General features: G+C 47.5%; 3 protein-coding genes and 2 pseudogenes across 3 annotated transcripts; 1 reads left to right on the forward strand and 4 right to left on the reverse strand.

Moving 5' to 3' along the window:
* Window positions 1–254: 254 nt before the first annotated feature.
* Window positions 255–1,975, reverse strand: LOC117839803 (5-pentadecatrienyl resorcinol O-methyltransferase). The gene is made up of 2 exons (XM_034720223.2): window positions 954–1,975; window positions 255–827 (listed from the first exon to the last, which is right to left on the reverse strand). Exons 1-2 carry the CDS (start codon window positions 1,788–1,790, stop codon window positions 525–527), a joined length of 1,140 nt encoding a protein of 379 aa, XP_034576114.1. The 5' UTR covers window positions 1,791–1,975; the 3' UTR covers window positions 255–524.
* Window positions 1,976–3,332: 1,357 nt separating this feature from the next.
* On the reverse strand, window positions 3,333–4,965 carry LOC117836136 (5-pentadecatrienyl resorcinol O-methyltransferase). Its single transcript, XM_034715512.2, has 2 exons — window positions 4,032–4,965; window positions 3,333–3,905 (listed from the first exon to the last, which is right to left on the reverse strand). Exons 1-2 carry the CDS (start codon window positions 4,860–4,862, stop codon window positions 3,603–3,605), a joined length of 1,134 nt encoding a protein of 377 aa, XP_034571403.1. The 5' UTR covers window positions 4,863–4,965; the 3' UTR covers window positions 3,333–3,602.
* Window positions 4,966–8,255: 3,290 nt separating this feature from the next.
* Window positions 8,256–11,925, reverse strand: LOC117836135 (vacuolar cation/proton exchanger 2). Its single transcript, XM_034715511.2, has 11 exons — window positions 11,341–11,925; window positions 11,092–11,162; window positions 10,960–10,988; window positions 10,664–10,860; window positions 10,352–10,564; window positions 9,823–9,948; window positions 9,603–9,719; window positions 9,465–9,518; window positions 9,209–9,325; window positions 8,992–9,085; window positions 8,256–8,642 (listed from the first exon to the last, which is right to left on the reverse strand). Exons 1-11 carry the CDS (start codon window positions 11,626–11,628, stop codon window positions 8,632–8,634), a joined length of 1,317 nt encoding a protein of 438 aa, XP_034571402.1. The 5' UTR covers window positions 11,629–11,925; the 3' UTR covers window positions 8,256–8,631.
* An 852-nt stretch (window positions 11,926–12,777) lies between these two features.
* On the reverse strand, window positions 12,778–13,495 carry LOC117835676 (B3 domain-containing protein Os02g0764100-like; annotated as a pseudogene).
* Window positions 13,496–20,776: 7,281 nt separating this feature from the next.
* LOC117835677 (uncharacterized) lies at window positions 20,777–22,509 on the forward strand (annotated as a pseudogene).
* Window positions 22,510–22,544: the final 35 nt, after the last annotated feature.

Below are 22,544 nucleotides of genomic sequence, written 5' to 3' on the forward strand. Positions count from 1 at the left end.
CTCCGGTGACGATGACAATGCCTGCTTTGCCGCCACCATTTTTCAGCGTGGTGGTTGTCCGATTTCGAGTGAGAAGCAGTGTACATCTCTAAGGCAGATTCATTTTTCACCGATCCTCCATCTGAGAAGAAGAGGAAAAGGAAGAGGAGGAGGAAGAGGAAGGAGAAGCAAGATGACGTTGCTGCCAGAAAGCCTGATGACATGGATTTGAACATAAATGACGACGACATGGTAGATTAGCAAACACAGTGGAATAAAAACTAGACTCAAGTATGTGCCCTTCATGTATACTTTGAGCAAAGCACTATACATGTGCAAACTTTTTTCCAGGTCTAAGTAGGCAAGCACCAAAGTAATAAAACAGGTTTTACTCCTTTTGTAGGGTCAGATGCCCGAATATGAATCCCCCACATATGTATAGGGCCACTTATTGGACACTATGCATCTTAACAATAATTCAGAACCAGTATATATATAATTTTGTGATGTCTTATTCTTTGGATGGTGTTCTGTTCACCAAGCTTTCAAGGATAGAGCTCGATAACAGATCGAACACCGAGAACAGGTATAATTTTGTAGTCCTTGAATCCAGCCTCGAAGAAAATCTTCTTCCACTCTTGCTCATCTCGTTCAACTCCATTGATGTTCATGATTAAGAGGTCATACAAAACTTGTGTCTCTGCATGCTTGATATCATCTGACGGCCCAGATCCGACCACCATATCTATTATTATTATCTTTCCTCCAGCATCTCGTGGAGATATAGCTTGTTTGCAGTTCTTCAATATCTTGACACACTCGTCATCGCGCCAATCATGCAAAATCCACTGAAAAAAACAAGCAATCATGCATCAATTTTCAATCCATACATAAATTAAACATACAATAGCTTAGGGCATTTGCTGGTTGCTGTCAGTAATGTGCATTCGAAACATTTGGGTATTGGGATGTACCTTGAGGAACACAGCGTTCGCCGGTGGAATACTCTCAAACACGTCACCAGCAACGTAGTGCACGTCAGTACCAGAGGGAGCTTTTGCGACGACCTGTGGGAGATCCAGCACGGTGCACTTCAAATCCGGGAACGCCGCTGCTATGGTCGCAGCGGCCCCGCCAAGGCCGCCGGCGACATCGACGAGGGAGGTTAGCCCACGGAAGACCTCGGCGCACTCCCTGAGGACGATCGGCATCAGGAAGGCGGTGTCCGCGGCCATGGCGTCGTTGAACCGGAACGCGGCGGCGTCATGTTCCGCTCTCTCCCAGACCGTCTGGCCGCCGTACGCCATGGCGAACGGGGACAGACCCGGCTGCTGCTGGTCGCCCTGCTGCCGGAACCACTTGCGCATGCCCATGCTAACCGGAGAATCTCGGACCGGCCCGAGCAAGAGCTGCACGGTCAGGAAATGAGGCAGTTGGCCCGTCGCCGTCGAGCTCTTGTCCCTGACGAGGAGGCGGGAGGCCGCTGTCAGCTTGTAGACCGCGGCGTCGTGCCTGCTTTCTGCCGCCGCCGCCGCCGCCGCCTCGTCCGGGTGCTGGACGATGAAGATGCCCGAAACGGTGAGCACGCGCATGACGCGGCGCATGTCGCGGAGCCTGCACGGGCTGATCCCGGCCTCGGCGAGTATCTGGGGCAGGGTGGCGGCGCCGCCGAGGCGGTGGACGGCGTCGGCGATGCGGAGGTCCAAGGCGATGGCGAGCGCGGCGGACTTGAAGAAGCCGAGGGACTGGTGCCAGAGCTGGAGCTCGGCCTGGAGCAGCTCCTGGCTGCTGTACTCGGCGAGCAATGCCATTACTGCCCCGATCGACCAATCAGTCGATCTTGATGGCTAATTCTTCCTTGTTCAGGGGTTGCTGAGCTTTGGGTGGAGCCATACACGCATCGGGTACTTATAGTTGCATGGCAGCTTGGTTAAGTATTCTACCCCCAACGAACATGAGCATTATTCTACAAGCTCTCATTGGCTGTATATGCAAGCATGTGCAGCCCTGGAAATCAAGACGATATCCCAGCCGGTGCCCAGTTGACTTTGAAAGGAGGAACGAGTCATGAGAGATTTTTTGAAAATAGAATGATAGGCTGCTTCTGCATATGTACTTATATACCAATGAAAACTAATTGTATATATAGGGAATTTTGAAGCACTTAGTCAACTACTAGCTGCAGTAGCTTGAATGGTCGCATTACATACGCACACGGCAGCTACTTAGTTTAGGCTGCTAGGTGACCGCGAGCGGAAGCTTACGTTGCCTTGGTCAGAATTCGAGCTATATAGAGAGGAGAGGCTGCGCGGCTGCGCCAAGGTATCAATCAATCTTATCCTTGACCGTGATGGCTGAAGAAGTCTTCCATGTCTGCGCCTCCAAAGTACTAAACAAGAGCACCAGGAATTCAGGATCTCATGACTGCTCATCACTTTTGTTTTTTTATAACTATCTGCTCAACGATCACTTTTGGAGTTTTTGGACAGCTACCATGCTAGTTGAAACCACGCACCTTCATGTTGCCGTCACAAGACTACCGTTTCAATATGTCCAAGTTAACAGTGGACTGATCAGTTGCAATCTGCAAGCGAACCATCTTCACTGACAATAGCTATCATGGATGCACATGTATATCAAGCATAAGTACTTGCAAACCAATCATTGAGTCTTTCACCGTTGCACGGTTTTGTTTTTAAAAGTATGTTTGCAACTAGTCACTTCTGAAGGTATTTGCAATTGCAAAAATAGTTTCTAACGTCTATTACCGAAAAAATTGTCCTTTTGCATCTTAGTTTTTAATTATGTTGAGTTTGACAATGAAATTTTATGGATGCATATATCATGCTCATCCCCATCTATAGTAAAATTTATAAAATATTCTCAAACCTTTTAAGTAGAGTGAAAATTAAATCCACATTCTTGTGTCGTTTACACCACCTATATACTTCACCCAAGAATGCAATCAAATATGCTCACCCACCTACTGCTAGATGTGCCTCTTCAATATTCAACTTATTTTTCATGGCTGTCCTCTCCTTATGTCGACTGCTTCCGACGCTGCATTGTGCACCACCGTAGTCGCTGTGCTTCCTTCGTCTCCGGTGACGATGACAATGCCTGCTTTGCCGCCACCATTTTTCAGCGTGGTGGTTGTCCGATTTCGAGTGAGAAGCAGTGTACATCTCTAAGGCAGATTCATTTTTCACCGATCCTCCATCTGAGAAGAAGAGGAAAAGGAAGAGGAGGAGGAAGAGGAAGGAGAAGCAAGATGACGTTGCTGCCAGAAAGCCTGATGACATGGATTTGAACATAAATGACGACGACATGGTAGATTAGCAAACACAGTGGAATAAAAACTAGACTCAAGTATGTGCCCTTCATGTATACTTTGAGCAAAGCACTATACATGTGCAAACTTTTTTCCAGGTCTAAGTAGGCAAGCACCAAAGTAATAAAACAGGTTTTACTCCTTTTGTAGGGTCAGATGCCCGAATATGAATCCCCCACATATGTATAGGGCCACTTATTGGACACTATGCATCTTAACAATAATTCAGAACCAGTATATATATAATTTTGTGATGTCTTATTCTTTGGATGGTGTTCTGTTCACCAAGCTTTCAAGGATAGAGCTCGATAACAGATCGAACACCGAGAACAGGTATAATTTTGTAGTCCTTGAATCCAGCCTCGAAGAAAATCTTCTTCCACTCTTGCTCATCTCGTTCAACTCCATTGATGTTCATGATTAAGAGGTCATACAAAACTTGTGTCTCTGCATGCTTGATATCATCTGACGGCCCAGATCCGACCACCATATCTATTATTATTATCTTTCCTCCAGCATCTCGTGGAGATATAACTTGTTTGCAGTTCTTCAGTATCTTGACACACTCGTCATCGCGCCAATCATGCAAAATCCACTGGAAAAAACAAGCAATCATGCATCAATTTTCAATCCATACATAAATTAAACATACAATAGCTTAGGGCATTTGCTGGTTGCTGTCACTAATGTGCATTCGAAACATTTGGGTACTGGGATGTACCTTGAGGAACACAGCGTTCGCCGGTGGAATACTCTCAAACATGTCACCAGCAACGTAGTGCACGTCAGTACCAGAGGGAGCTTGTGCGACGACCTGTGGGAGATCCAGCACGGTGCACTTCAAATCCGGGAACGCCGCTGCTATGGTCGCAGCGGCCCCGCCAAGGCCGCCGGCGACATCGACGAGGGAGGTTAGCCCACGGAAGACCTCGGCGCACTCCCTGAGGACGATCGGCATCAGGAAGGCGGTGTCCGCGGCCATGGCTTCGTTGAACCGGAACGCCTCGGCGTCACCCTCCGCTCTCTCCCAGACAGACTGGCCGCCGTACGCCATGGAGAACGGGGACAGACCCGGCTGCTGCAGGTCACCCTGCTGCCGGAACCACTTGCGCATGCCCATGCTGACCGGAGAATCTCGGACCGGCCAGAGCAAGAGCTGCACGGTCAGGAAATGAGGCAGCTGGCCCGTCGCCGTCGAGCTCTTGTCCCTGACGAGGAGGCGGGAGGCCGCCGTCAGCTTGTAGACCGCGGCGTCGTGCCTGCTTTCTGCCGCCGCCGCCGCCTCGTCCGGGTACTGGACGATGAAGATGCCCGAAACGGTGAGCACGCGCATGACGCGGCGCATGTCGCGGAGCCTGCACGGGCTGATGCCGGCCTCGGCGAGTATCTGGGGCAGGGTGGCGGAGCCGCCGAGGCGGTGGACGGCGTCGGCGATGCCGAGGTCCAAGGCGATGGCGAGCGCGGCGGACTTGAAGAAGCCGAGGGACTGATGCCAGAGCTGGAGCTCGGCCTGGAGCAGCTCCTGGCTGCTGTACTCGGCGAGCAATGCCATTACTGCCCCGATCGACCAATCAGTCGATCTTGATGGCTGGTTCTTTCTTGTTCAGGGGTTGCTGAGCTTTGGGTGGAGCCATACACGCATCGGGTACTTATAGTTGCATGGCAGCTTGGTTAAGAGGGTGTTTGGGAGAAGGGGGTTAAACTTTAGCCTTGTCACATCGGATGTTCGGATACTAATTAGGAGGACTAAATATAAGCTAATTACAAAACTAATTGCAGAACCCCTAAGCTAAATCGCGAGACGAATCTATTAACCCTAACTAATTAGGCTTAATAGATTCGTCTCGCGATTTAACCTAGGGGTTGTGTAATTAGTTTTGTAATTAGTCTAGGTTTAATACTCCTAACTAGTGTCCAAACATTCGATGTGACGGGAGCTAAAATTTAGCCCCCTCCTCCCAAACACCTACCCCCAACGAACATGAGCATTATTCTACAAGCTCTCATTGGCTGTATATGCAAGCATGTGCAGCCTTGGAAATCAAGACGATATCCCAGCCGGTGCCCAGTTGACTTTGAAAGGAGGAACGAGTCATGAGAGATTTTTTGAAAATAGAATGATAGGCTGCTTCTGCATATGTACTTATATACCAATGAAAACTAATTGTATATATAGGGAATTTTGAAGCACTTAGTCAACTACTAGCTGCAGTAGCTTGAATGGTCGCATTACATATGCACACGGCAGCTACTTACCCCTTGTTTACTTTCCAATTTGGGATAGGCAAAATTGACATTTTGCCATAAATGCGTAACTGTAGCGTTTCGTTTGTATTTGTGAATTATTGTCTAAATATTGACTAATTAGGCTCAAAAGATTCGTCTCGCAAAGTACAACGAAATTGTGTAATTAGTTTTTGATTTCGTCTACATTTAGTACTCCATGCATGTACCGCAAGTTTGATGTGATGGTGAATCTTCTTTTTGCATAGTGTCAAAGTTGGGTGTTTGGGAGAAGGGGGCTAAACTTTAGCCTTGTCACATCGGATGTTCGGATACTAATTAGGAGGACTAAACATAAGCTAATTACAAAACTAATTGCAGAACCCCTAGGCTAAATCGCGAGACGAATCTATTAAGCCTAATTAATCCATCATTAGTGAATGGTTACTGTAGCACCGCATTGTCAAATCATGGACTAATTAGGCTTAATAGATTCGTCTCGCGATTTAGCCTAGGGGTTGTGTAATTAGTCTAGGTTTAATACTCCTAACTAGTGTCCAAACATTCGATGTGACGGGGGTTAAAATTTAGCCCCCTCCTCCCAAACACCTACCCCAACGAACATGAGCATTATTCTACAAGCTCTCATTGGCTGTATATGCAAGCATGTGCAGCCCTGGAAATCAAGACGATATCCCAGCCGGTGCCCAGTTGACTTTGAAAGGAGGAACGAGTCATGAGAGATTTTTTGAAAATAGAATGATAGGCTGCTTCTGCATATGTACTTATATACCAATGAAAACTAATTGTATATATAGGGAATTTTGAAGCACTTAGTCAACTCCTAGCTGCAGTAGCTTGAATGGTCGTATTACATACGCACACGGCAGCTACTTACCCCTCGTTTACTTCCCAATTTGGGATAGGCAAAATTGACATTTTGTCATAAATGCGCAACTGTAGCGTTTCGTTTGTATTTGTGAATTATTGTCTAAATATTGACTAATTAGGCTCAAAAGATTCGTCTCGCAAAGTACAACGAAATTGTGTAATTAGTTTTTGATTTCGTCTACATTTAGTACTCCATGCATGTACCGCAAGTTTAATGTGATGAAGAATCTTCTTTTTGCATAGTGTCAAAGTTGGGAGTTTGGAGGGAAGTAAACAAGGGGTTAGTTTAGGCTGCTAGGTGACCGCGAGCGGAAGAAGCTTACGTTGCCTTGGTCAGAATTCGAGCTATATAGAGAGGAGAGGCTGCGCGCTGCGCCAAGGTATCAATCAATCTTATCCTTGACCGTGATGGCTGAAGAAGTCTTCCATGTCTGCGCCTGCAAACTACTAAACAAATCTTTATCCTTGGTCAGAATTCGAGCTGTATAGAGAGGAGAGGCTGCGCGTAGATCTCTATCATGAATGCACATGTATATCAAGCATAAGTACTTGCAAACCAATCATTGAGTCTTTCACCGTTGCACGGTTTTGTTTTTAAAAGTATGTTTGCAACTAGTCACTTCTGAAGGTATTTGCAATTGCAAAAATAGTTTCTAACGTCTATTACCGAAAAAATTGTCCTTTTGCATCTTAGTTTTTAATTATGTTGAGTTTGACAATGAAATTTTATGGATGCATATATCATGCTCATCCCCATCTATAGTAAAATTTATAAAATATTCTCAAACCTTTTAAGTAGAGTGAAAATTAAATCCACATTCTTGTGTCGTTTACACCACCTATATACTTCACCCAAGAATGCAATCAAATATGCTCACCCACCTACTGCTAGATGTGCCTCTTCAATATTCAACTTATTTGTCGACCACCTTTAGCATGAAGCAATGTACGAGAACCATAGACATGGGTTTCAGATGTTAATACCAGAGGAGCCATGCGGAAGGGGACTCGTTCGACTGACGTGTGGACCGCACTGTGAGTGTGACATGGCCCACACGTCAGTGAGGGCGAGTTCCTTTGCTTTCCTGCGGAAGCATTTGGGCAGATCAGGTTGGCTCTGGCTGCAGAATAGATGGTAAACTCATATGTAAATTCGAGAATGTAACTCTAAATTGACTAAAAATAAAGCAAGTGGCAAATCAACAATAAATTAGCAACTGAACAAACCATTGAACTCTTCGAGGCATACTAATGGTTCAACATTTTGGATACACAAGCAGCTTTGCAGGAGAAATGTGGGCTCATCAATGGGCTAGGCCGCTTTCCCCCATCTTTCCATCCTGCCTCTGTCCATACCGTGCGCATAAAGTATAAACCCATCCAGCGAATTCTCCAAGCAGCCATCTTCTAAGAATAGCAGCTAACTACCCATGTCGCCCCTTGCAAGGGATGCAGGGCTAGAAGGGACGGGGGATTATCTTGGTAAGAATGGTGGGAGACTGGAGACTCAGGTTATATAACTGCACACTCATCGGATTCAAATCCTTTGAGGCCAAGATTTATCCATAGGCCACAGCCAAGTATTTTGGGTAATTTTTTTTTCATAGACGTATATGCCTCTCATTCTCATGTTTGTGTGTCCGTCATCTGTAATTGAAAGGAAAGGATTTGTGTCCGTTCTTTTTAACAAAAAGAAATATGTTTCTCTTCTTGACGTTTTTTCTTGAGAAGATTGCTGGCTTCGGCCAGGCAGTGCAATGTGACACGCACTGGACCGGCCCAACAACTGTATCATGGAACAACAACTCCTGCATCTGTACACTTAGCAAGATTCTCGATCAGATCAACCACCTTCCAAATACCCCCCACAGGTTTAAGTATCCTGGTAACAATGGTAATATTACAACATAAAAGACTCTGACACACGTAGCTTGAACAAATGGAATGGTAAATTTTGTAACTACCACATAAAGTTACAGTTCCTCAAAGGGCGATGCTGTTGCTATCCTAAAAAAGCTGCATCAGCTCCTTGCAATCTTGACCCCCCAAGTTAAACCCTTGGCGCGGCATGCTGCCCACAAGTTCTCTCCCAAATTCAGACTCTGGCAGGTGCTCCTCTACTGCAAGCAATGCTTTTTGCTAATTCTGCAGTTAAGTCGTAGCCTTTCCATTCAGTTCACAGTTATGTTGTATGCAGACTTGTCACTTTAATTCTCATCTGCGTCAGGCCAATCAAGCGGATCGTTAAGAGAGGCAGATGAATGCAAAACAAATAATCTAGAGATAAGACACCTTGAAAATAAGCATTTTGTTTACATATAGCAAAACTTATACAGAAGAATGGCAATTTAAAAAGATTATGTCTATCAACAGCAACCTCATTGAACATGTCAGCTACAAATGGGATAGTTAACCTCCGCAGTTATGTTCCCTTATGGCAAGGAAATAAAGCAATAATCTGACTATTTTTTTTATTCCAAATGGTTAAGTTCTTGTGATTAGCAACCCATAAAATCTTGATCCAATTTGCTCCCCGGCATCTAACTAAATAAAGTAAGAATACTTACTTGCATCAGGATCAACATGGACGAAGAAGCTTGCAGCAACTATGAGGTAGCATAAGATGAGCATAAGTCCTTTAAAATAATTTGACGTGCCCTCCTGGAAAACATATATAATGAAATGAAAACGATTAGAACTAATACGGACTGCAAAACAGCCTGCAGTAGTAATTTCATATACAATGGAAAACACAAAGGACGTTGGTTTGCTCTGTAAGCAGACCTGTAGCATGAATGCCACCACCAGTACTGTTATAAATAGAGTTGCTGTCTCAAATAGTTGAAAATTCAAGTCCATTTCTTGCCCCATTATCCAGCCAATTACTACACAGAATGGAATCTGCAAATCATGAAAAAAGAATACCAGAGGCAGTTATTAAACTAAGATGATATCTACTGACTGAAACAAGATTTGGCTAATAACAGAATTTATATAACCACAGCAGGGTAGTTGTATCTGGTTCACTATGTATTCTTACCACAAACATGGAGATCTGTGTTGATGACCCTATTGCAACTCCTAACGTAATGTCCTGTTGTCATGGGGAAAATGAGACTAAAGAAGAAGAAAACATTGTCACAATTGCAAAAGGTGAAAACAAAGCAGCAACACTTACCAATTTGTTTTTCATGGCAAACATAATGGCACTAGCATGTTCAGCAGCGTTCCCCACTATAGGAAGCAGAATAACACTAATAAAGGCTACTGGCAAGTTTAATGAATCAGACGCGCCCTGTTAGGATATGTTAAAGAAGCCAAGAGGAGTAAGCAATGGAGGGAAACAAAGGACAAAATGGAGTACAGATGAATGTAACTGCCGGGAAGCTCTTGAGTACCTGAATGGCATCTACCAGGTACCCTGAGAGTACTGAAATCCAAATAGTCAATATAAAAAGCCAGCAGATGGCCTCCCATTGTGTTATCTCCTTTTCATCCTCCTCATCCTCAATGGCTTCTTCTTCCTGATGTGGCAAGTAGGAGTTCGTATTTTGAGGTGTGCACATGACAAAAGTGTAATGAAATATATGAAATGATTATCTTTATGTTTGATTCTCTCTCTTTCAAGGAGGTAGTTATACATGCCCTAGGTACAGCTTAAACTAAAAGGTTGCCGATGATTGCATTATGCAAACAGATATCAAGCTCTTCTTTCTTGTTAACTGCATCACATTTATCTTGTGCCCTGCTTTACAGCTTACCTACATGACCTGAGCCAGACTTGTAACTAAGGTCCACATAAATATAATCATTTGGTTACAGAGAGAAGTGATCCCAGGTCATTTAGTGCAGTTAATGAATTTATATCATGTATTGCTTGTCTTTCAGTTTGTAATGTTAGCAGAAATTCAGTGTTAAGCTGCTTACATCACCAATTGGGCTGTACATACTGCGGTGGCTCTTTAGTTGAAAAAATAGATAGCTTGCATAGGCCACAAGCATGATGCAGCTACTAAACCTTGAAAGTGCTACTTCAGATTTTCCGTACTGAGCTTCTGAATGTGTGAAGTGAAGCACTGCTGGGAACATTAGGCCTAAGACAGCCATCAATAGTAGTCCAGAGTTTACAACGGCTGATGCCTGCAACGATAAAGACAAGTCAATAGACAATAGAAACATATTAGTGTAACTCTATAACAGAAAAATGTTAGGAAAACCAGATTTTGCTCAGAAAATTACCTTATTGAAGACCTGGTCCCTGTCAGAATGGACAAGACCACCAGCAAAGAAAGCACAGCCAAGAACAAGGAGCATATTTGACAATATTGAGCCTAGCAGTGACTGCTGGACGACACGAATCATGCCATTTTTCAGCGCATATATTGATATAATCATTTCCGTTGCATTTCCAAATGTAGCATTCAGGAGCCCCCCAACTGCAATAAGAGAAAAAAAGTTATATCTTTACTAAGCAGATGCTAAAGCGAGAACGATTTGAGTTGGAAAGCTAGCACACTAAGAACCAAAGAACATACCTGTTGGGCCAGTGTAGCAAGCAAGTTGCCTGCAGCAGACAGAGTAACATCGATTAGGACATACGGAATCTTAATTAGCATAAGTAAGTGAGAAGTAAAGTCACCATGTCCATGTTGGTTACTGACACTTACTCAGTTGCATATCCCAATCTCTCGGCCAATGGTGTTATACCAATTAAGCTGAAAAGGAAAACCCATCCTTGCTGCGGAGCATTTGATGGAGGCAAACAGAAAAAAAAAAAAAAGAGGGGAAGGCATCAGTTTATCAGTACCACAACTACAAGTTGTTAAATGCGAAGGAAAAACAGAAAGTTGGCAGTAAAGACTCAAACGCGCGGCACTAGGGAATAGAACAGTGCAAGATGAGTGCGGGGCTCTTACGTGTTTCCCGCTGAGGTAGTGGAGCATGATGGCGAGCGGGCCGAAGGGGAGGAGCACGTTGATCTTGGCCTGGAAGATGACGACGCGCACGCTGGTGAGCGCCCTCCCCCACTTGCTCTCGCGCGAGAGCGACTCGGCCACCGCGGCGAGGGAGCCGATGTGCTCGAAGTCCAGGGAGTGCATCTTCCGGGGCGGCGGCGCCGGCGAGCCCGCCGGCGACGCCAGCTCCAGCTCGTCCATCTCCGCGCCCGCCGGGAACCCCAGCGCCGGCTTCTCAGCCCCCATCATCTGCGAGCCGCGGCCCGAATCAAAGGACCGCGCCGGCGGATCCGCGCAATGCAGAGGCGGCCGGGCTCCCTCCCTCTCCCAAGTGGCGAAGGAGCGCCGAGCACTGGGGCACGGCGGATCGATCAGGCTCGCGAGACCAGATGCTGGGAGAAGAAGGAGGAGGAACAAGAGCGCGATTGGGTTGGGATTCGGACGCGCGCGCCCGAATCGGTGATCGAATCTTCCGCTCACGGAGAAATGCGCTGGGCGAGTGGGCGATGAAGAAGAAGAAGAAGAAGAAGAAGAAGGAACGCGCGACGCGACGGTCATGGGCTCATGGCACGAGCACGAGCACGAAGCTGCCTGGGTGCTTCGGGGTGGGGCCCGTCCGTACGCCAGGTGGGCGGGCCCGGATCTCGGCGGGGCCCACGTATCGGGGCAGAAAGCTGGCCCAGCTCGCGGTTTCTTTTCTCGTACCCGGAAGCGTACCCGCGCGGGCCCAGGTATCCTGATGACGTGGCGTGGGGATCCCCGTTGTAACGCGAGGGGTTAGCGGGACCGGCCGGTGAGAAGAGGTGTTTATAGTTTTGTATATACTACTGGCTGTGTGTGGGGAGTGACGATGATTAGGTTAGCAGATCTGATGATGCCCTGATCAGTTTGTTGGCGTTCCACTAAACTAAAAACTGCCCACCCCGCCCCCACCAAATGGAAAAAAGCCAGTTGCCACTACCAGATACTGTCGTGCTGAGTTACTGACCCTGAAACTGGTGGCTGAAAGTATCTTTCTGCAATGCTACATCAGTAGTACTGGAACTGCTATCCAACATCTAAACTGAATACTACCATTTCCGAGTATTTAGATATGATGTGCCGTGTAAAGCTGACGATAAAAGTAGATTTGCCTTAAAAGATACCGTCGCAATAATGTCGAAAGATGCATGCATTGGTTTTACATGAACTTTAGATGTCTAATAAAAATAAAATGGTCCATGCATTGTTTAAGGGAGGATTGATCATGCATGAGCAAAGGGCCTCATCACATGGGGTTGTCACACTCCTGCACATGATTGGGAAAAGCGGAGGAAGGGAGCTAAAGAGGTTAGCTGAAATCTCTCTTCGAGGGCTAGTTTGGCAGCAAAAGCAAATTAACCCCAGGGAAGAAAGCGCCTACGGGGAATTTTCGTGGACATGTGAATCCCGCTGGGAAGATACCTTGCGGGGGAAATTGCCCTCTGCTATTTGGAAATTGCCCCGCTGGGCTTCCTTTGACTTCTCCGCCGGCGCCGGTGCCGCGTTGGTGGCGGCCATATTGATCTTCTTGCAGTCGATGAAGAGATGCTTCTCCTGGTCACACGTGGAGTGCGAGAAGACGATGGTGTCGCCGGCTCGGAGGCCCTTCTCCCGGACGAAGTGGCTCCAGCCCTTGGTGAGGATGTAGCTCTGGCTACTGTTCCAGTCGGAGTACCGGAACTCCACACCTTTCCCTTGCCGTCCTCGAAGTTGAGGAGCACGCCCTCGCCGGTGGCGGCCTCCGGCGCGCACTTGAGCGGGAAGTGCTTCTCAGCGTGCTGCTTGGGGATGACGAGGCGGTTGAGCTTGCCGACGTCGCTGGGGGTGACGGCCTTGTCGAAGAGCTTCGCGCGTGCCCAGGCCAGCGTGGGCTGGGCGCGGACGCCCATGCCCCGACCGCGGTGGCGCTGTCGGAGCCACACCCGAGCGTGTGGAGCGCATGGCGCTGTCGGAGCTGGGAGCCATGGCAGCGGCTTTCCGCAGGAGCGGGAGCGGGCGTCGCTCTCTCGCTCGCGCGAGCAAGACGCGTGACGGGGATCACTTCCTGATCGCTGTAGGTCAGGCTCTTTTCCGCGTAGAGATTGGGCTCACGTGGGCCGAATAACCCCACCTAGCAGGCTGCCAAACTCGCCGATGAATTGCCCCACGAAACGAATTCACGCGGCCTTTCTCCGCGTGGAAAAGGCTAGGAATCTCGCGGGTATATGGGCTGCCAAACTAGCCCTGATGGTGGTGGCTGACAGATATAATGATAGCAAGTAACAGGCGAGGATAGATCCATCCAAGCAAAACCGTCTCGAAAGAGAGAAAAAAAAAGGGAAAAAAAGAGAAAGGAGTTTAGAACTTGAGATCCAGGCATCCAGGGCCTATGCTCACGTCGTATGTCGCGCTGCTGCGTTTGACCGTACAAACAACACGCAAGTGGGCAACTGCCTACTGACAATGCATATGGCCTCTCTTCAACTATCTGTATTCTGTCTGTAACAGACAATTTATATGTACTACTACTCCAGAGATGGAGCTGAGGATGGAGCAAGTGGTACGAGCTCCATCCATCCATATGGCGGCGCTCCAGGGTGCCGTCCTGCATGCCGTACCACGATGCTGTTTTTCCAAGATACAATAAGTACCAAGGTACCATAGTGGAGTCGTAGAATCTGAAGATCTCGGCTCCGTGAGCATGTATACCACAACGAAATGCAATTCCCATGGTTACCGTCCTCCTGTCGTCTCAAAAATTGCTAGAATTTTTCTGCCTCAAACTTATGATGTTTCCACGGTGTGAGTCTCTGCCTCCCCTAAAGATTCAAATCCAAAATCTCGAGTAAAGCCCAACACTGGAACCTGCTCAACTCAGCCAACATCGTGCTACTTCCCAAGGAGAGGTCCGAAGAAATTACCGATTACTGACCTATCAGCATTATGCACAACGTCGCCAAGATTATGGGCAAAATCCTAGCCAACCAATTAGCACCACACCTAGACACCATTGTCTCGCGCAGCTAAAGCGCCTTCATTAAAGGTCAGAGCATCCAGAATAATTTCCAGTATATCTGCGGTGCCATCAACCACTTCCACATAACCAAAACACCCATGTTGTTTCTGAAGCTTACGTTGCCAAGACCTTTGACAATGTCCGATGGGAGTACCTACTGGAAGTAATGGGACGTCTTGAATTCGGGCACAGATGGCGCAACCATCTTCATGATCTGGTCACCACATCGTCACGCGTAATCCTCAATGGTGAGGCAGGGCAACCGATCAAACATTGCCGGGACCTTCATCAGGGTGATCCTCTATCACCCATGCTTTTCGTCCTTGCCATGGATCCCATTTAGCGGATACTCGAGAAAGCTACAGAGCAAGAAATCCTTCAACCAATTGGAGCAGTCCCATCAAATTCCAAACAAGCCTTTATGATGATGACCCCACACTTTTTCTTAGACCCTCTTCCCAAGACATGATCAACTTGCAATAACTGCTCAAATGCTTTGGGGGAAGCTACATGTCTATTTACCAACATGCAAAAATGCAAAAGTCTGAGATGTTCCCTATCCAATGTGAGGACAGTGACCTCACAAAAATCCATTCCGCTTTCCCTAGGCAAGTTAGCCACTTCCCGTGCCGCTATCTGGGACTTCCACTGCAGATTAGCCGTACACAAAGGGTAGATGAGCAGATCCTAATTGATAAGATTGGTGCCATGTTACCCGATTGGAAGGGTCGGTTACTGAATAAAGCGGGGCGCTTAACACTGGCCACCTCAGGTCTCTCCTCAATCCCAACATACTACATGACTATGTTTCCGCTTTCTAAATGGGCCATCGAGCACATAGACACGACGAAGCTTCCTATGACGCGGGGATGAAACCGCAAAAGCAATCCCAAACGGCTAGGGGGACTTGGCATCTCAGAACTCAACAACTTCGGCCATGCCCTTAGACTACGCTTGTTGTGGTTCCAATGGACTGATCGGAACAGACCATGCTCGGTGTTCCCAGCTACCGGCACCCAACATGAACAAGATTTATTCAAAGTCTGCACACACATCACCGTGGGTAATGGTCAGAGCACAAAAGTCTGGAAGGATCGATGGCTACATGGTCAAGCTCCAAAGGACATTGCTCCACTCTATTTCAAGCAAGCCTGGAGAAAGAACATGACAGTGGAAGATATCATTCCTGAGAAAAAATGGATAAGGGGTCTCAAGAAAATCTCCACACCGGACGAGCTTAGGTAGTCCGTCAATCTGTGGCACCATTTGCAATTGATACAATTCACCTCCATACCTAATTAGATCCAATGACGCTTCACATCTGATGGTAAGTACTCCACCCGATCGGTGTACCAGGCGCAGTTTTTTGGCTCTCACCCTGATTATCAATGGGACCGAGTATGGAAACTGAAGGTCGAAAACAAATTCAAATTCTTTCTTTGGCTTCTCCTTCAACGCAAGATACTCACAACAAGATACTCACAACAGATAGAATCATCAAGAGGGGAGGCCAGGCAAACCCGATTTGTCAGCTGTGCAGGACACGGAATGAATCCATGACACACATGGTGACCAAATGTTCATATTCACAGGCGGCTTGGAACCACATTGCTCAAACAACGGGACAACATAATCTCAATCCAACAACCACAGGGATGAATCTGCACACTTGGTGGTCCACTATCATGGGAAGCAATACAACGAACATGTCAGTTGAAAGAATGCGCATCATCACCTATACGACATGGAACATACGGAAAGAAAGATGCCGTCATGTCTATGATAACAAGGTCATCCCACCAGTACAGCTTGCGACACTTATTCAGCACAACATTGAGGCGCTGAGAATGGCGCACGATGAGAACGAGTAGTCCTCTAGTATTTGTTGTTTTGGCCGGGTTTTATGGGGTGTTTGTTTCTTTAGTCCCTCCTAAAATTCATGTCACATCGAATGTTTAGATACTAATTAGGAGTATTAAACATAGACTAATTATAAAACCAATTGCACAGATGGAGACTAATTTGCGAGACGAATCTATTAAGCTTAATTAGTCCATAATTTGACAATGTGATGCTACAGTAAACATGTGCTAATGATGGATTAATTAGGCTTAATAGATTCATCTCGTGAATTAGCCTCCATCTGTGTAATTAGTTTTATAATTAGCTCATATTTAGTTCTCCTACTTAGCTTCCGAATATTCGATGTGACATGAATTTTAATCCGAACTAAAGATCCAAACACCCCCTTAGAGTCTCGATCGCTCCTATTTTTCTCTTTGTAGTTTCTGAATGCCTGGCATATCGCCTAGGCCTCTGAGCATACTTACAATTGCTTCTTCTACTTTAATGAAAGGCAGAGCACACTGCCGAAAAAAAATGATAAGGTAGACGCATACATACCGGAGCTTGAGTATGGACGTCCCCGGCCATCCGCACTGGCTCCATGCGTGCGTGGGCTCAGCTCAGAGCCGCGGCGACGAGTCCAGGCGCGTCGGCTCCAGATGCATTGACTTCACGGAAAAAAGCGCCGCGCGCGGCCCTCTTGGTTGAGTTGCCGAATAAGGCCTCTGTCGCCATAAGGTTACAGAGATGTTGCCTTGAGGCTGCACAGCCCACGACATGCTCGATGGAATGCCGAATGCCTGACCTGGTGCTTCCATGTCGTATTGCCCTGTTAAAGGAGTACAAGTAATGGTAGGATTTAAGAAATTAATCCTTGTTTAGGAGAGAACAATCTTTGCCTCTATTTTTTACCAATACGTGGAGAATCATGTAACTAGCAAAAAAAAGCTGAAGGTCCTTAAATTAAATCATGGCATGTCAGTGGACCACTCAGGAAATCCTTCATGGCAGATCGGTTCCTCTTCCTCCTCCTCCTCATCAGTTCCCTTTCGGATGGAGTTTCAGTCGGTCAACTCCTAATCTTTTTTTTTTGTCAATTTTCAGATGCAGATAATCTGAATGTAGCTAAGATTCTTGGGATGATCATAAGGCCTAACCATGTGAACTAATTTGCATGGCAAGTAGTAATTCATGTGAACAGTCTGTCGGGAAAATTCTACTATTTACAGCTTCTAATCAAGAGGTTCTAATTACTGCTATGTGATAGATATGTCATTAGCAATTCACCTGAACAGTTTGCCAGGAAAATTCTACTATTTACAGCTTCTAATCAAGAGGTTCTAACTGTTGTTATGTGATGGATATGTCATCTATGTATCATGTTTACCATTTTTGTAAGGATCCATGAACCAAAAGGTTGAGAGGAAAACTCACTCATATATGTATCACGTTTACCATTTTTGTAAGGATCCATGAACCAAAAGGTTGAGAGGAAAACTCACTCATACAGGATTCAGAAGCCATTTGCTGCACTTCAGGAAGGGCCATGACAACGAATGATGCTGTTCTATTCCGATGCATTCCTTTTGCTGCTGTGGGTGATGCAATTGAGAATGGACATTGCCAATTTTTGGATGGGCACTCAATGCAATTGCACAGGATTGATTGTGTTTCCCAATGACGTTCCAGGTTCCAATTGGAAGTAGTGTCAATGGAGGGAGCATTCCGCACTGTAAATGCGCCTAAAGAGGCTTGTTGATAGGATTGTAATTTGATGATCGTTTTATTTCTTTGTTTCTAACCAGTTGTATGCAAGCTGTAGCACTAAGGAAAAAAATTATTTTTGGTGCATACCTGTAAGCTGTATAATGTATACATATCCCTCTAATTTTCACTAGTTGGGTGATGATGGACTTGTCGCAGTTGCATCTCTTCAATTAGTACAATAGCCCTTTTGTGCTCCATTTGCTAAAAGGCAACTCACGATGTTGTAATGTCTTTGTATCCTTTAATTTAGTTGCTGTAGATATATGCGCATTGCAGGCTAGCAGATCAGTACCAGGCCTGTCGTGCTGCCATCTCGAGCTAGGACCGCCACGCGGGAGTCCCTCACGGCAGCACAGCCTGATTGATGTTTTGCGTAAGATTCGATGAAGTTGTTATGACTACTAATAACTATAGAATACTTAATCAGGAAATATGTTTCAAAAGTGCTTCACAATTATTTATATGCTTACTAATAAAAAACTAAGTCAAAATGAAGATGCATGCAGGAGCGATGAGCATCTTGATTTCTAGTGTTTAGCAATCATGATCCATGAGATATGTTTCCCTAATGATTTCTAGTGAAATATTTGGTGGTGTTTGGTTCATAATACTTGCCATTGTAGCATGATGATAATGGACTATGTTATACAGGTTATGAGACGATTTGTTAAGTGGTTTGGATCCCACCTAAGAGTGTCCTCCTTAATTAAATCTGATATGTGAGTCATCTTTTATCTTAAAGATCTCACATATTAGGAGATCTTTCATGACTTTTAATAACCCTTCTAAAAGTGCGAGTTTCCGGATAAAATATGAACCTGCCAGAAAAAACATCTTGAACTGAATGAATGAAAAACACGAACACCAACATCTTGAATTGAATGAATGAAAAACACGAACACCTTCATTTTGAAGATGAAGAACTATTTTGGAAAAATGAAGAACTATTTTGGAGGGGGAGAGGGAGAGGGGGGAGGGAGGGGGGAGAGAGAGTACAAACAATCATTTTGGCTCGTACTCATGCTATTGATCTATTGTAGCCAATTGCTAAACGAGGCGACAAGGATAGTATCCCTGACGGTTCTGTAGCCCATGTGCCATAACGCAGAGGCTGCTGCCGATTGCGCCCATTTAATACTTGTTGGATTGTTGGATTTCAACATTTCTACTTCTCAAAAATAAAAATTACAGCTCGTTTAGAACCGTGAATTTCACAAGAGTCCCTCGAACCTTAGAAGTTCTATCTCGTACCTTTGGAAGAGAACTATCCAAAGAGCGAGCGTATGTAACGAAAACGCACAAAAGACAGAAAGCAAACGCCTATACTATATACCAAAAAGAAAGGGAAACTCCACTCTGCAATTTAATTGCTTAGGCTACAATTCTGTGGGTGTGGGCGTGGGCGTGTGGTGGTCTGAAAGAAACAAAATCAATTGAGGTGAACGCGTCAGAAACAACGAGGCTGCCATCCATCCATCGCGTAGCTACACTCGATCTTGTCGGTGGCATGCAAAAGAGAAACGAGGAGGTTGGGGTTTCGCTGTTCGTAATGCATGGGGCGATTCAGGCTGCAGGCAGTGCAGGATGCACATTCAGAGAGCAAGCAGTGTTCTGCATTCAGAACAGGAGGCGACCTTGGAATTTGGCAGTAATCGATCTCACCCCACTTGTTGGAGCTCTCGTGAAAGAAGTGGAGAGTCTGCTGCTGGCGGGTAATGTGATGTAATTCCCAGACACAGTACCCGTACAGGTGGCCAACGATTTAACTGAGCCCGTGGTTTTAATGGAACTTCTTGTACGGAAAAAACTCCCTGTAGATCCATGTCATTTTAGGGGTTTTATCGGTCAATTTTTAAAAAAATTGATCACCAATATGAAAAAAAAATATAGATAGGATGACAATGGAAAACAAATGTGTTTTATTTCATCCACTACAAGATATACGAAATTTACTGAGAGTCGTTGCTGCTAGGAAGTGGCCGACGGCGTCCTGTAATTTTTATCCACTCTTGGCAAATGCTCTTGTGAAATCTAAACACTGTCCGCCATTACTGGATAAAAAAATAAAGAATGCAATCCCCTCGGCCATTTAAAAGAAAGCGGACGGGGTTAGTTTTGAATCACTAGTGTATCATGAAAGATATTTTAAAAAAATATTTAATTGGTATTACTCGAAATGTCATATTTTTTATAGAAACCGTACGTTAATCAAAGTTTTACCTTATAGACCACGTTGATAATTTAAACAATATGTAGTTTAAGTCAGGGAGTATATATAGAATCAAGCGTGGGTTACGCGCATGGTGACTAATCTTTTTTTAAGAATTTATTTGCATTTTTGACGCCGTGCCACACTCCTGGGCTTCGGACTAGCTGGAGAAGTAGACAAGTGTGTTGCTCTCCATCATCGTCTACGTCTAGGTAGGCAGCCAGCTGTGTGCTCTTGATGTGCTCGTGTTCCAGGTCAATGGTCGTGCTCGGTGTGGATTAGTTACTTCGCAGCTTGATCGGCCGATCGATGAGGAGCTGGCGGTTCTTCCCACCGGCTGCGGCGAGGCGTCGTGACGAGGAGGAGGGGGTGGCATTGGTGCCGCCGGCGCCGGCGCCGGAGCCGGAGCCAGAGCCTCCGGGGGAGCATGTGCCAGCGCCGGCGTGCCGCGAGGATGATGCCGCCGCCGGTCCTGCGGCGGCGGTGGAGCGCTCCCGCCCTCAGCATACAACGGAACTGCAGCTGCGGCCAACATCTCGGCAGCAAGCAAGCAGCCGCGCATGCTAGTGCCGACGTGGGGCGCCGTCGTCGGCCTGGTCCTCCTCGGCGGCCTCGCCTTGCTCGCGCTCGTCGGCACCGCCACCGGCTCGTGGATCCGACACAACGCAGCTGTACGTAAGACTAGCTACTCCATGATGATTACGTATGCTAAGCTGGGTAATCCAAAGGAATGCCTCCTAATTCACTGTGCGGTCATTTCTTCTAGGCAGCAGCAGCGGCGGCGTCAGACATGGACGGCGTCCTCACCGCGCCCGGTCATCTGGGGTACCCATACCCTTCAGCTCAGCTGCGGCAATGGCACGTCCACGACATGCCGCCGGGCCGGAGCAGCATCGCCGTCACCATCAATCGTGGAGCCACCGTCGTCCTCCGTGCCGCCGCCGCCGTCGTGCCCGGGCTACTTCCGGCACATCGACTCGGACCTGTCGCCGTGGCGGGAGGCCGGCGGGATCACGCGCGAGGCCGTGGAGCGCGGCCGGGACCTCGCCGACTTCCGGCTGGTGGTGCTTGGCGGGCGCGCGTACACGTCGAGACGCTCCGGCGGCCGTTCCAGACCCGTGACGTGTTCACGCAGTGGGGCATCCTGCAGCTGCTGGCCCGCTACCCCGGCCGCGTCCCGGACCTGGACTCTTCTTGAACTGCGGCGACATGCCCGTGGTGCGCGCCGCCGACTTCGCCGCCAACCCGTCGGCGGCGGCGCCACTCTTCCGCTACTGCAAGGACAACGCCACGCTGGACGTGCTCTTCCCGGACTGGTCATTCTGGGGCTGGCCCGAGGTGAACATCCACCCGTGGGCGCCGTTCCTGGATGAGGCGGCCCGCGAGAACCGCCGGGTGCCATGGACGGAGAGGCAGCCCTACGCGTATTGGAAGGGCAACCCCGACGTGTCGGCGACGCGCGCTGACCTCCTCCGCTGCAACGCCACCGGCGCCGTGGACTGGAACGCGCGGCTGTTCCGGCAGGACTGGGCCGCCGCCGAGCGCAACGGCTTCCCGGGCTCCGACCCGGCGAGGCAGTGCGCGTACAGGTACAAGGTCTACGTGGAGGGGAGGGCGTGGTCTGTGAGCGAGAAGTACATCCTCGCCTGCGACTCGCCGGTGCTCCTCGTCGACACCTCCAACCGCGACTTCTTCTCCCGGGGGCTCGTCGCCGGCAGGCACTACTGGCCCGTCGACGCCGCCCGCAAGTGCCCGGCCATCAAGCTCGCCGTCGACTGGGGCAACGCCCACCCGGCGGGGACGGCGCGGATGGGCGCCGAGGGCAGCGGCTTCGCGCGGGAGGAGCTCGCCATGGACAATGTCTACGACTACATGCTGCACGTGCTCACCGAGTACGCGCGCCTGCTCTGCTACAAGCCCACCGTCCCGGAGAAGGCCGTCGAGCTCTGCCCCGAGTCCCTGACCTGCCCCGCCGGCGGCCGCGCTCGCGAGTTCATGATGGATTCGAAGGAGAGGTACGTCGCCGACAACGAGTCCTGCACGCTGCCGCCGCCCTTCACCGCCGACGAGATCGAGGAGATGACCCTGAGGGACGACGACGTACGCAGCGAAATACGAGAGTTGGAGAAGCAGAGCAGTTAGATAGCTGACCGATTTAAACAGCAGTATATATAGTGTGTAGAGACACTCTGTTTTTATGCTCCCTAATTTACCTCACTTTTGTGCTAATTTGAATCACATAACTAATTCGCTTCATTTTCATTTTTCGCATTTACCACATTGTATCAGTAACGGTATACACGGTTAGGAAGTGTAGATTCCGTGGAA

The sequence above is a fragment of the Setaria viridis genome, chromosome 9 (genome assembly GCF_005286985.2).
Source record: "Setaria viridis chromosome 9, Setaria_viridis_v4.0, whole genome shotgun sequence".
NCBI classification, from domain to species: domain Eukaryota; kingdom Viridiplantae; phylum Streptophyta; class Magnoliopsida; order Poales; family Poaceae; genus Setaria; species Setaria viridis.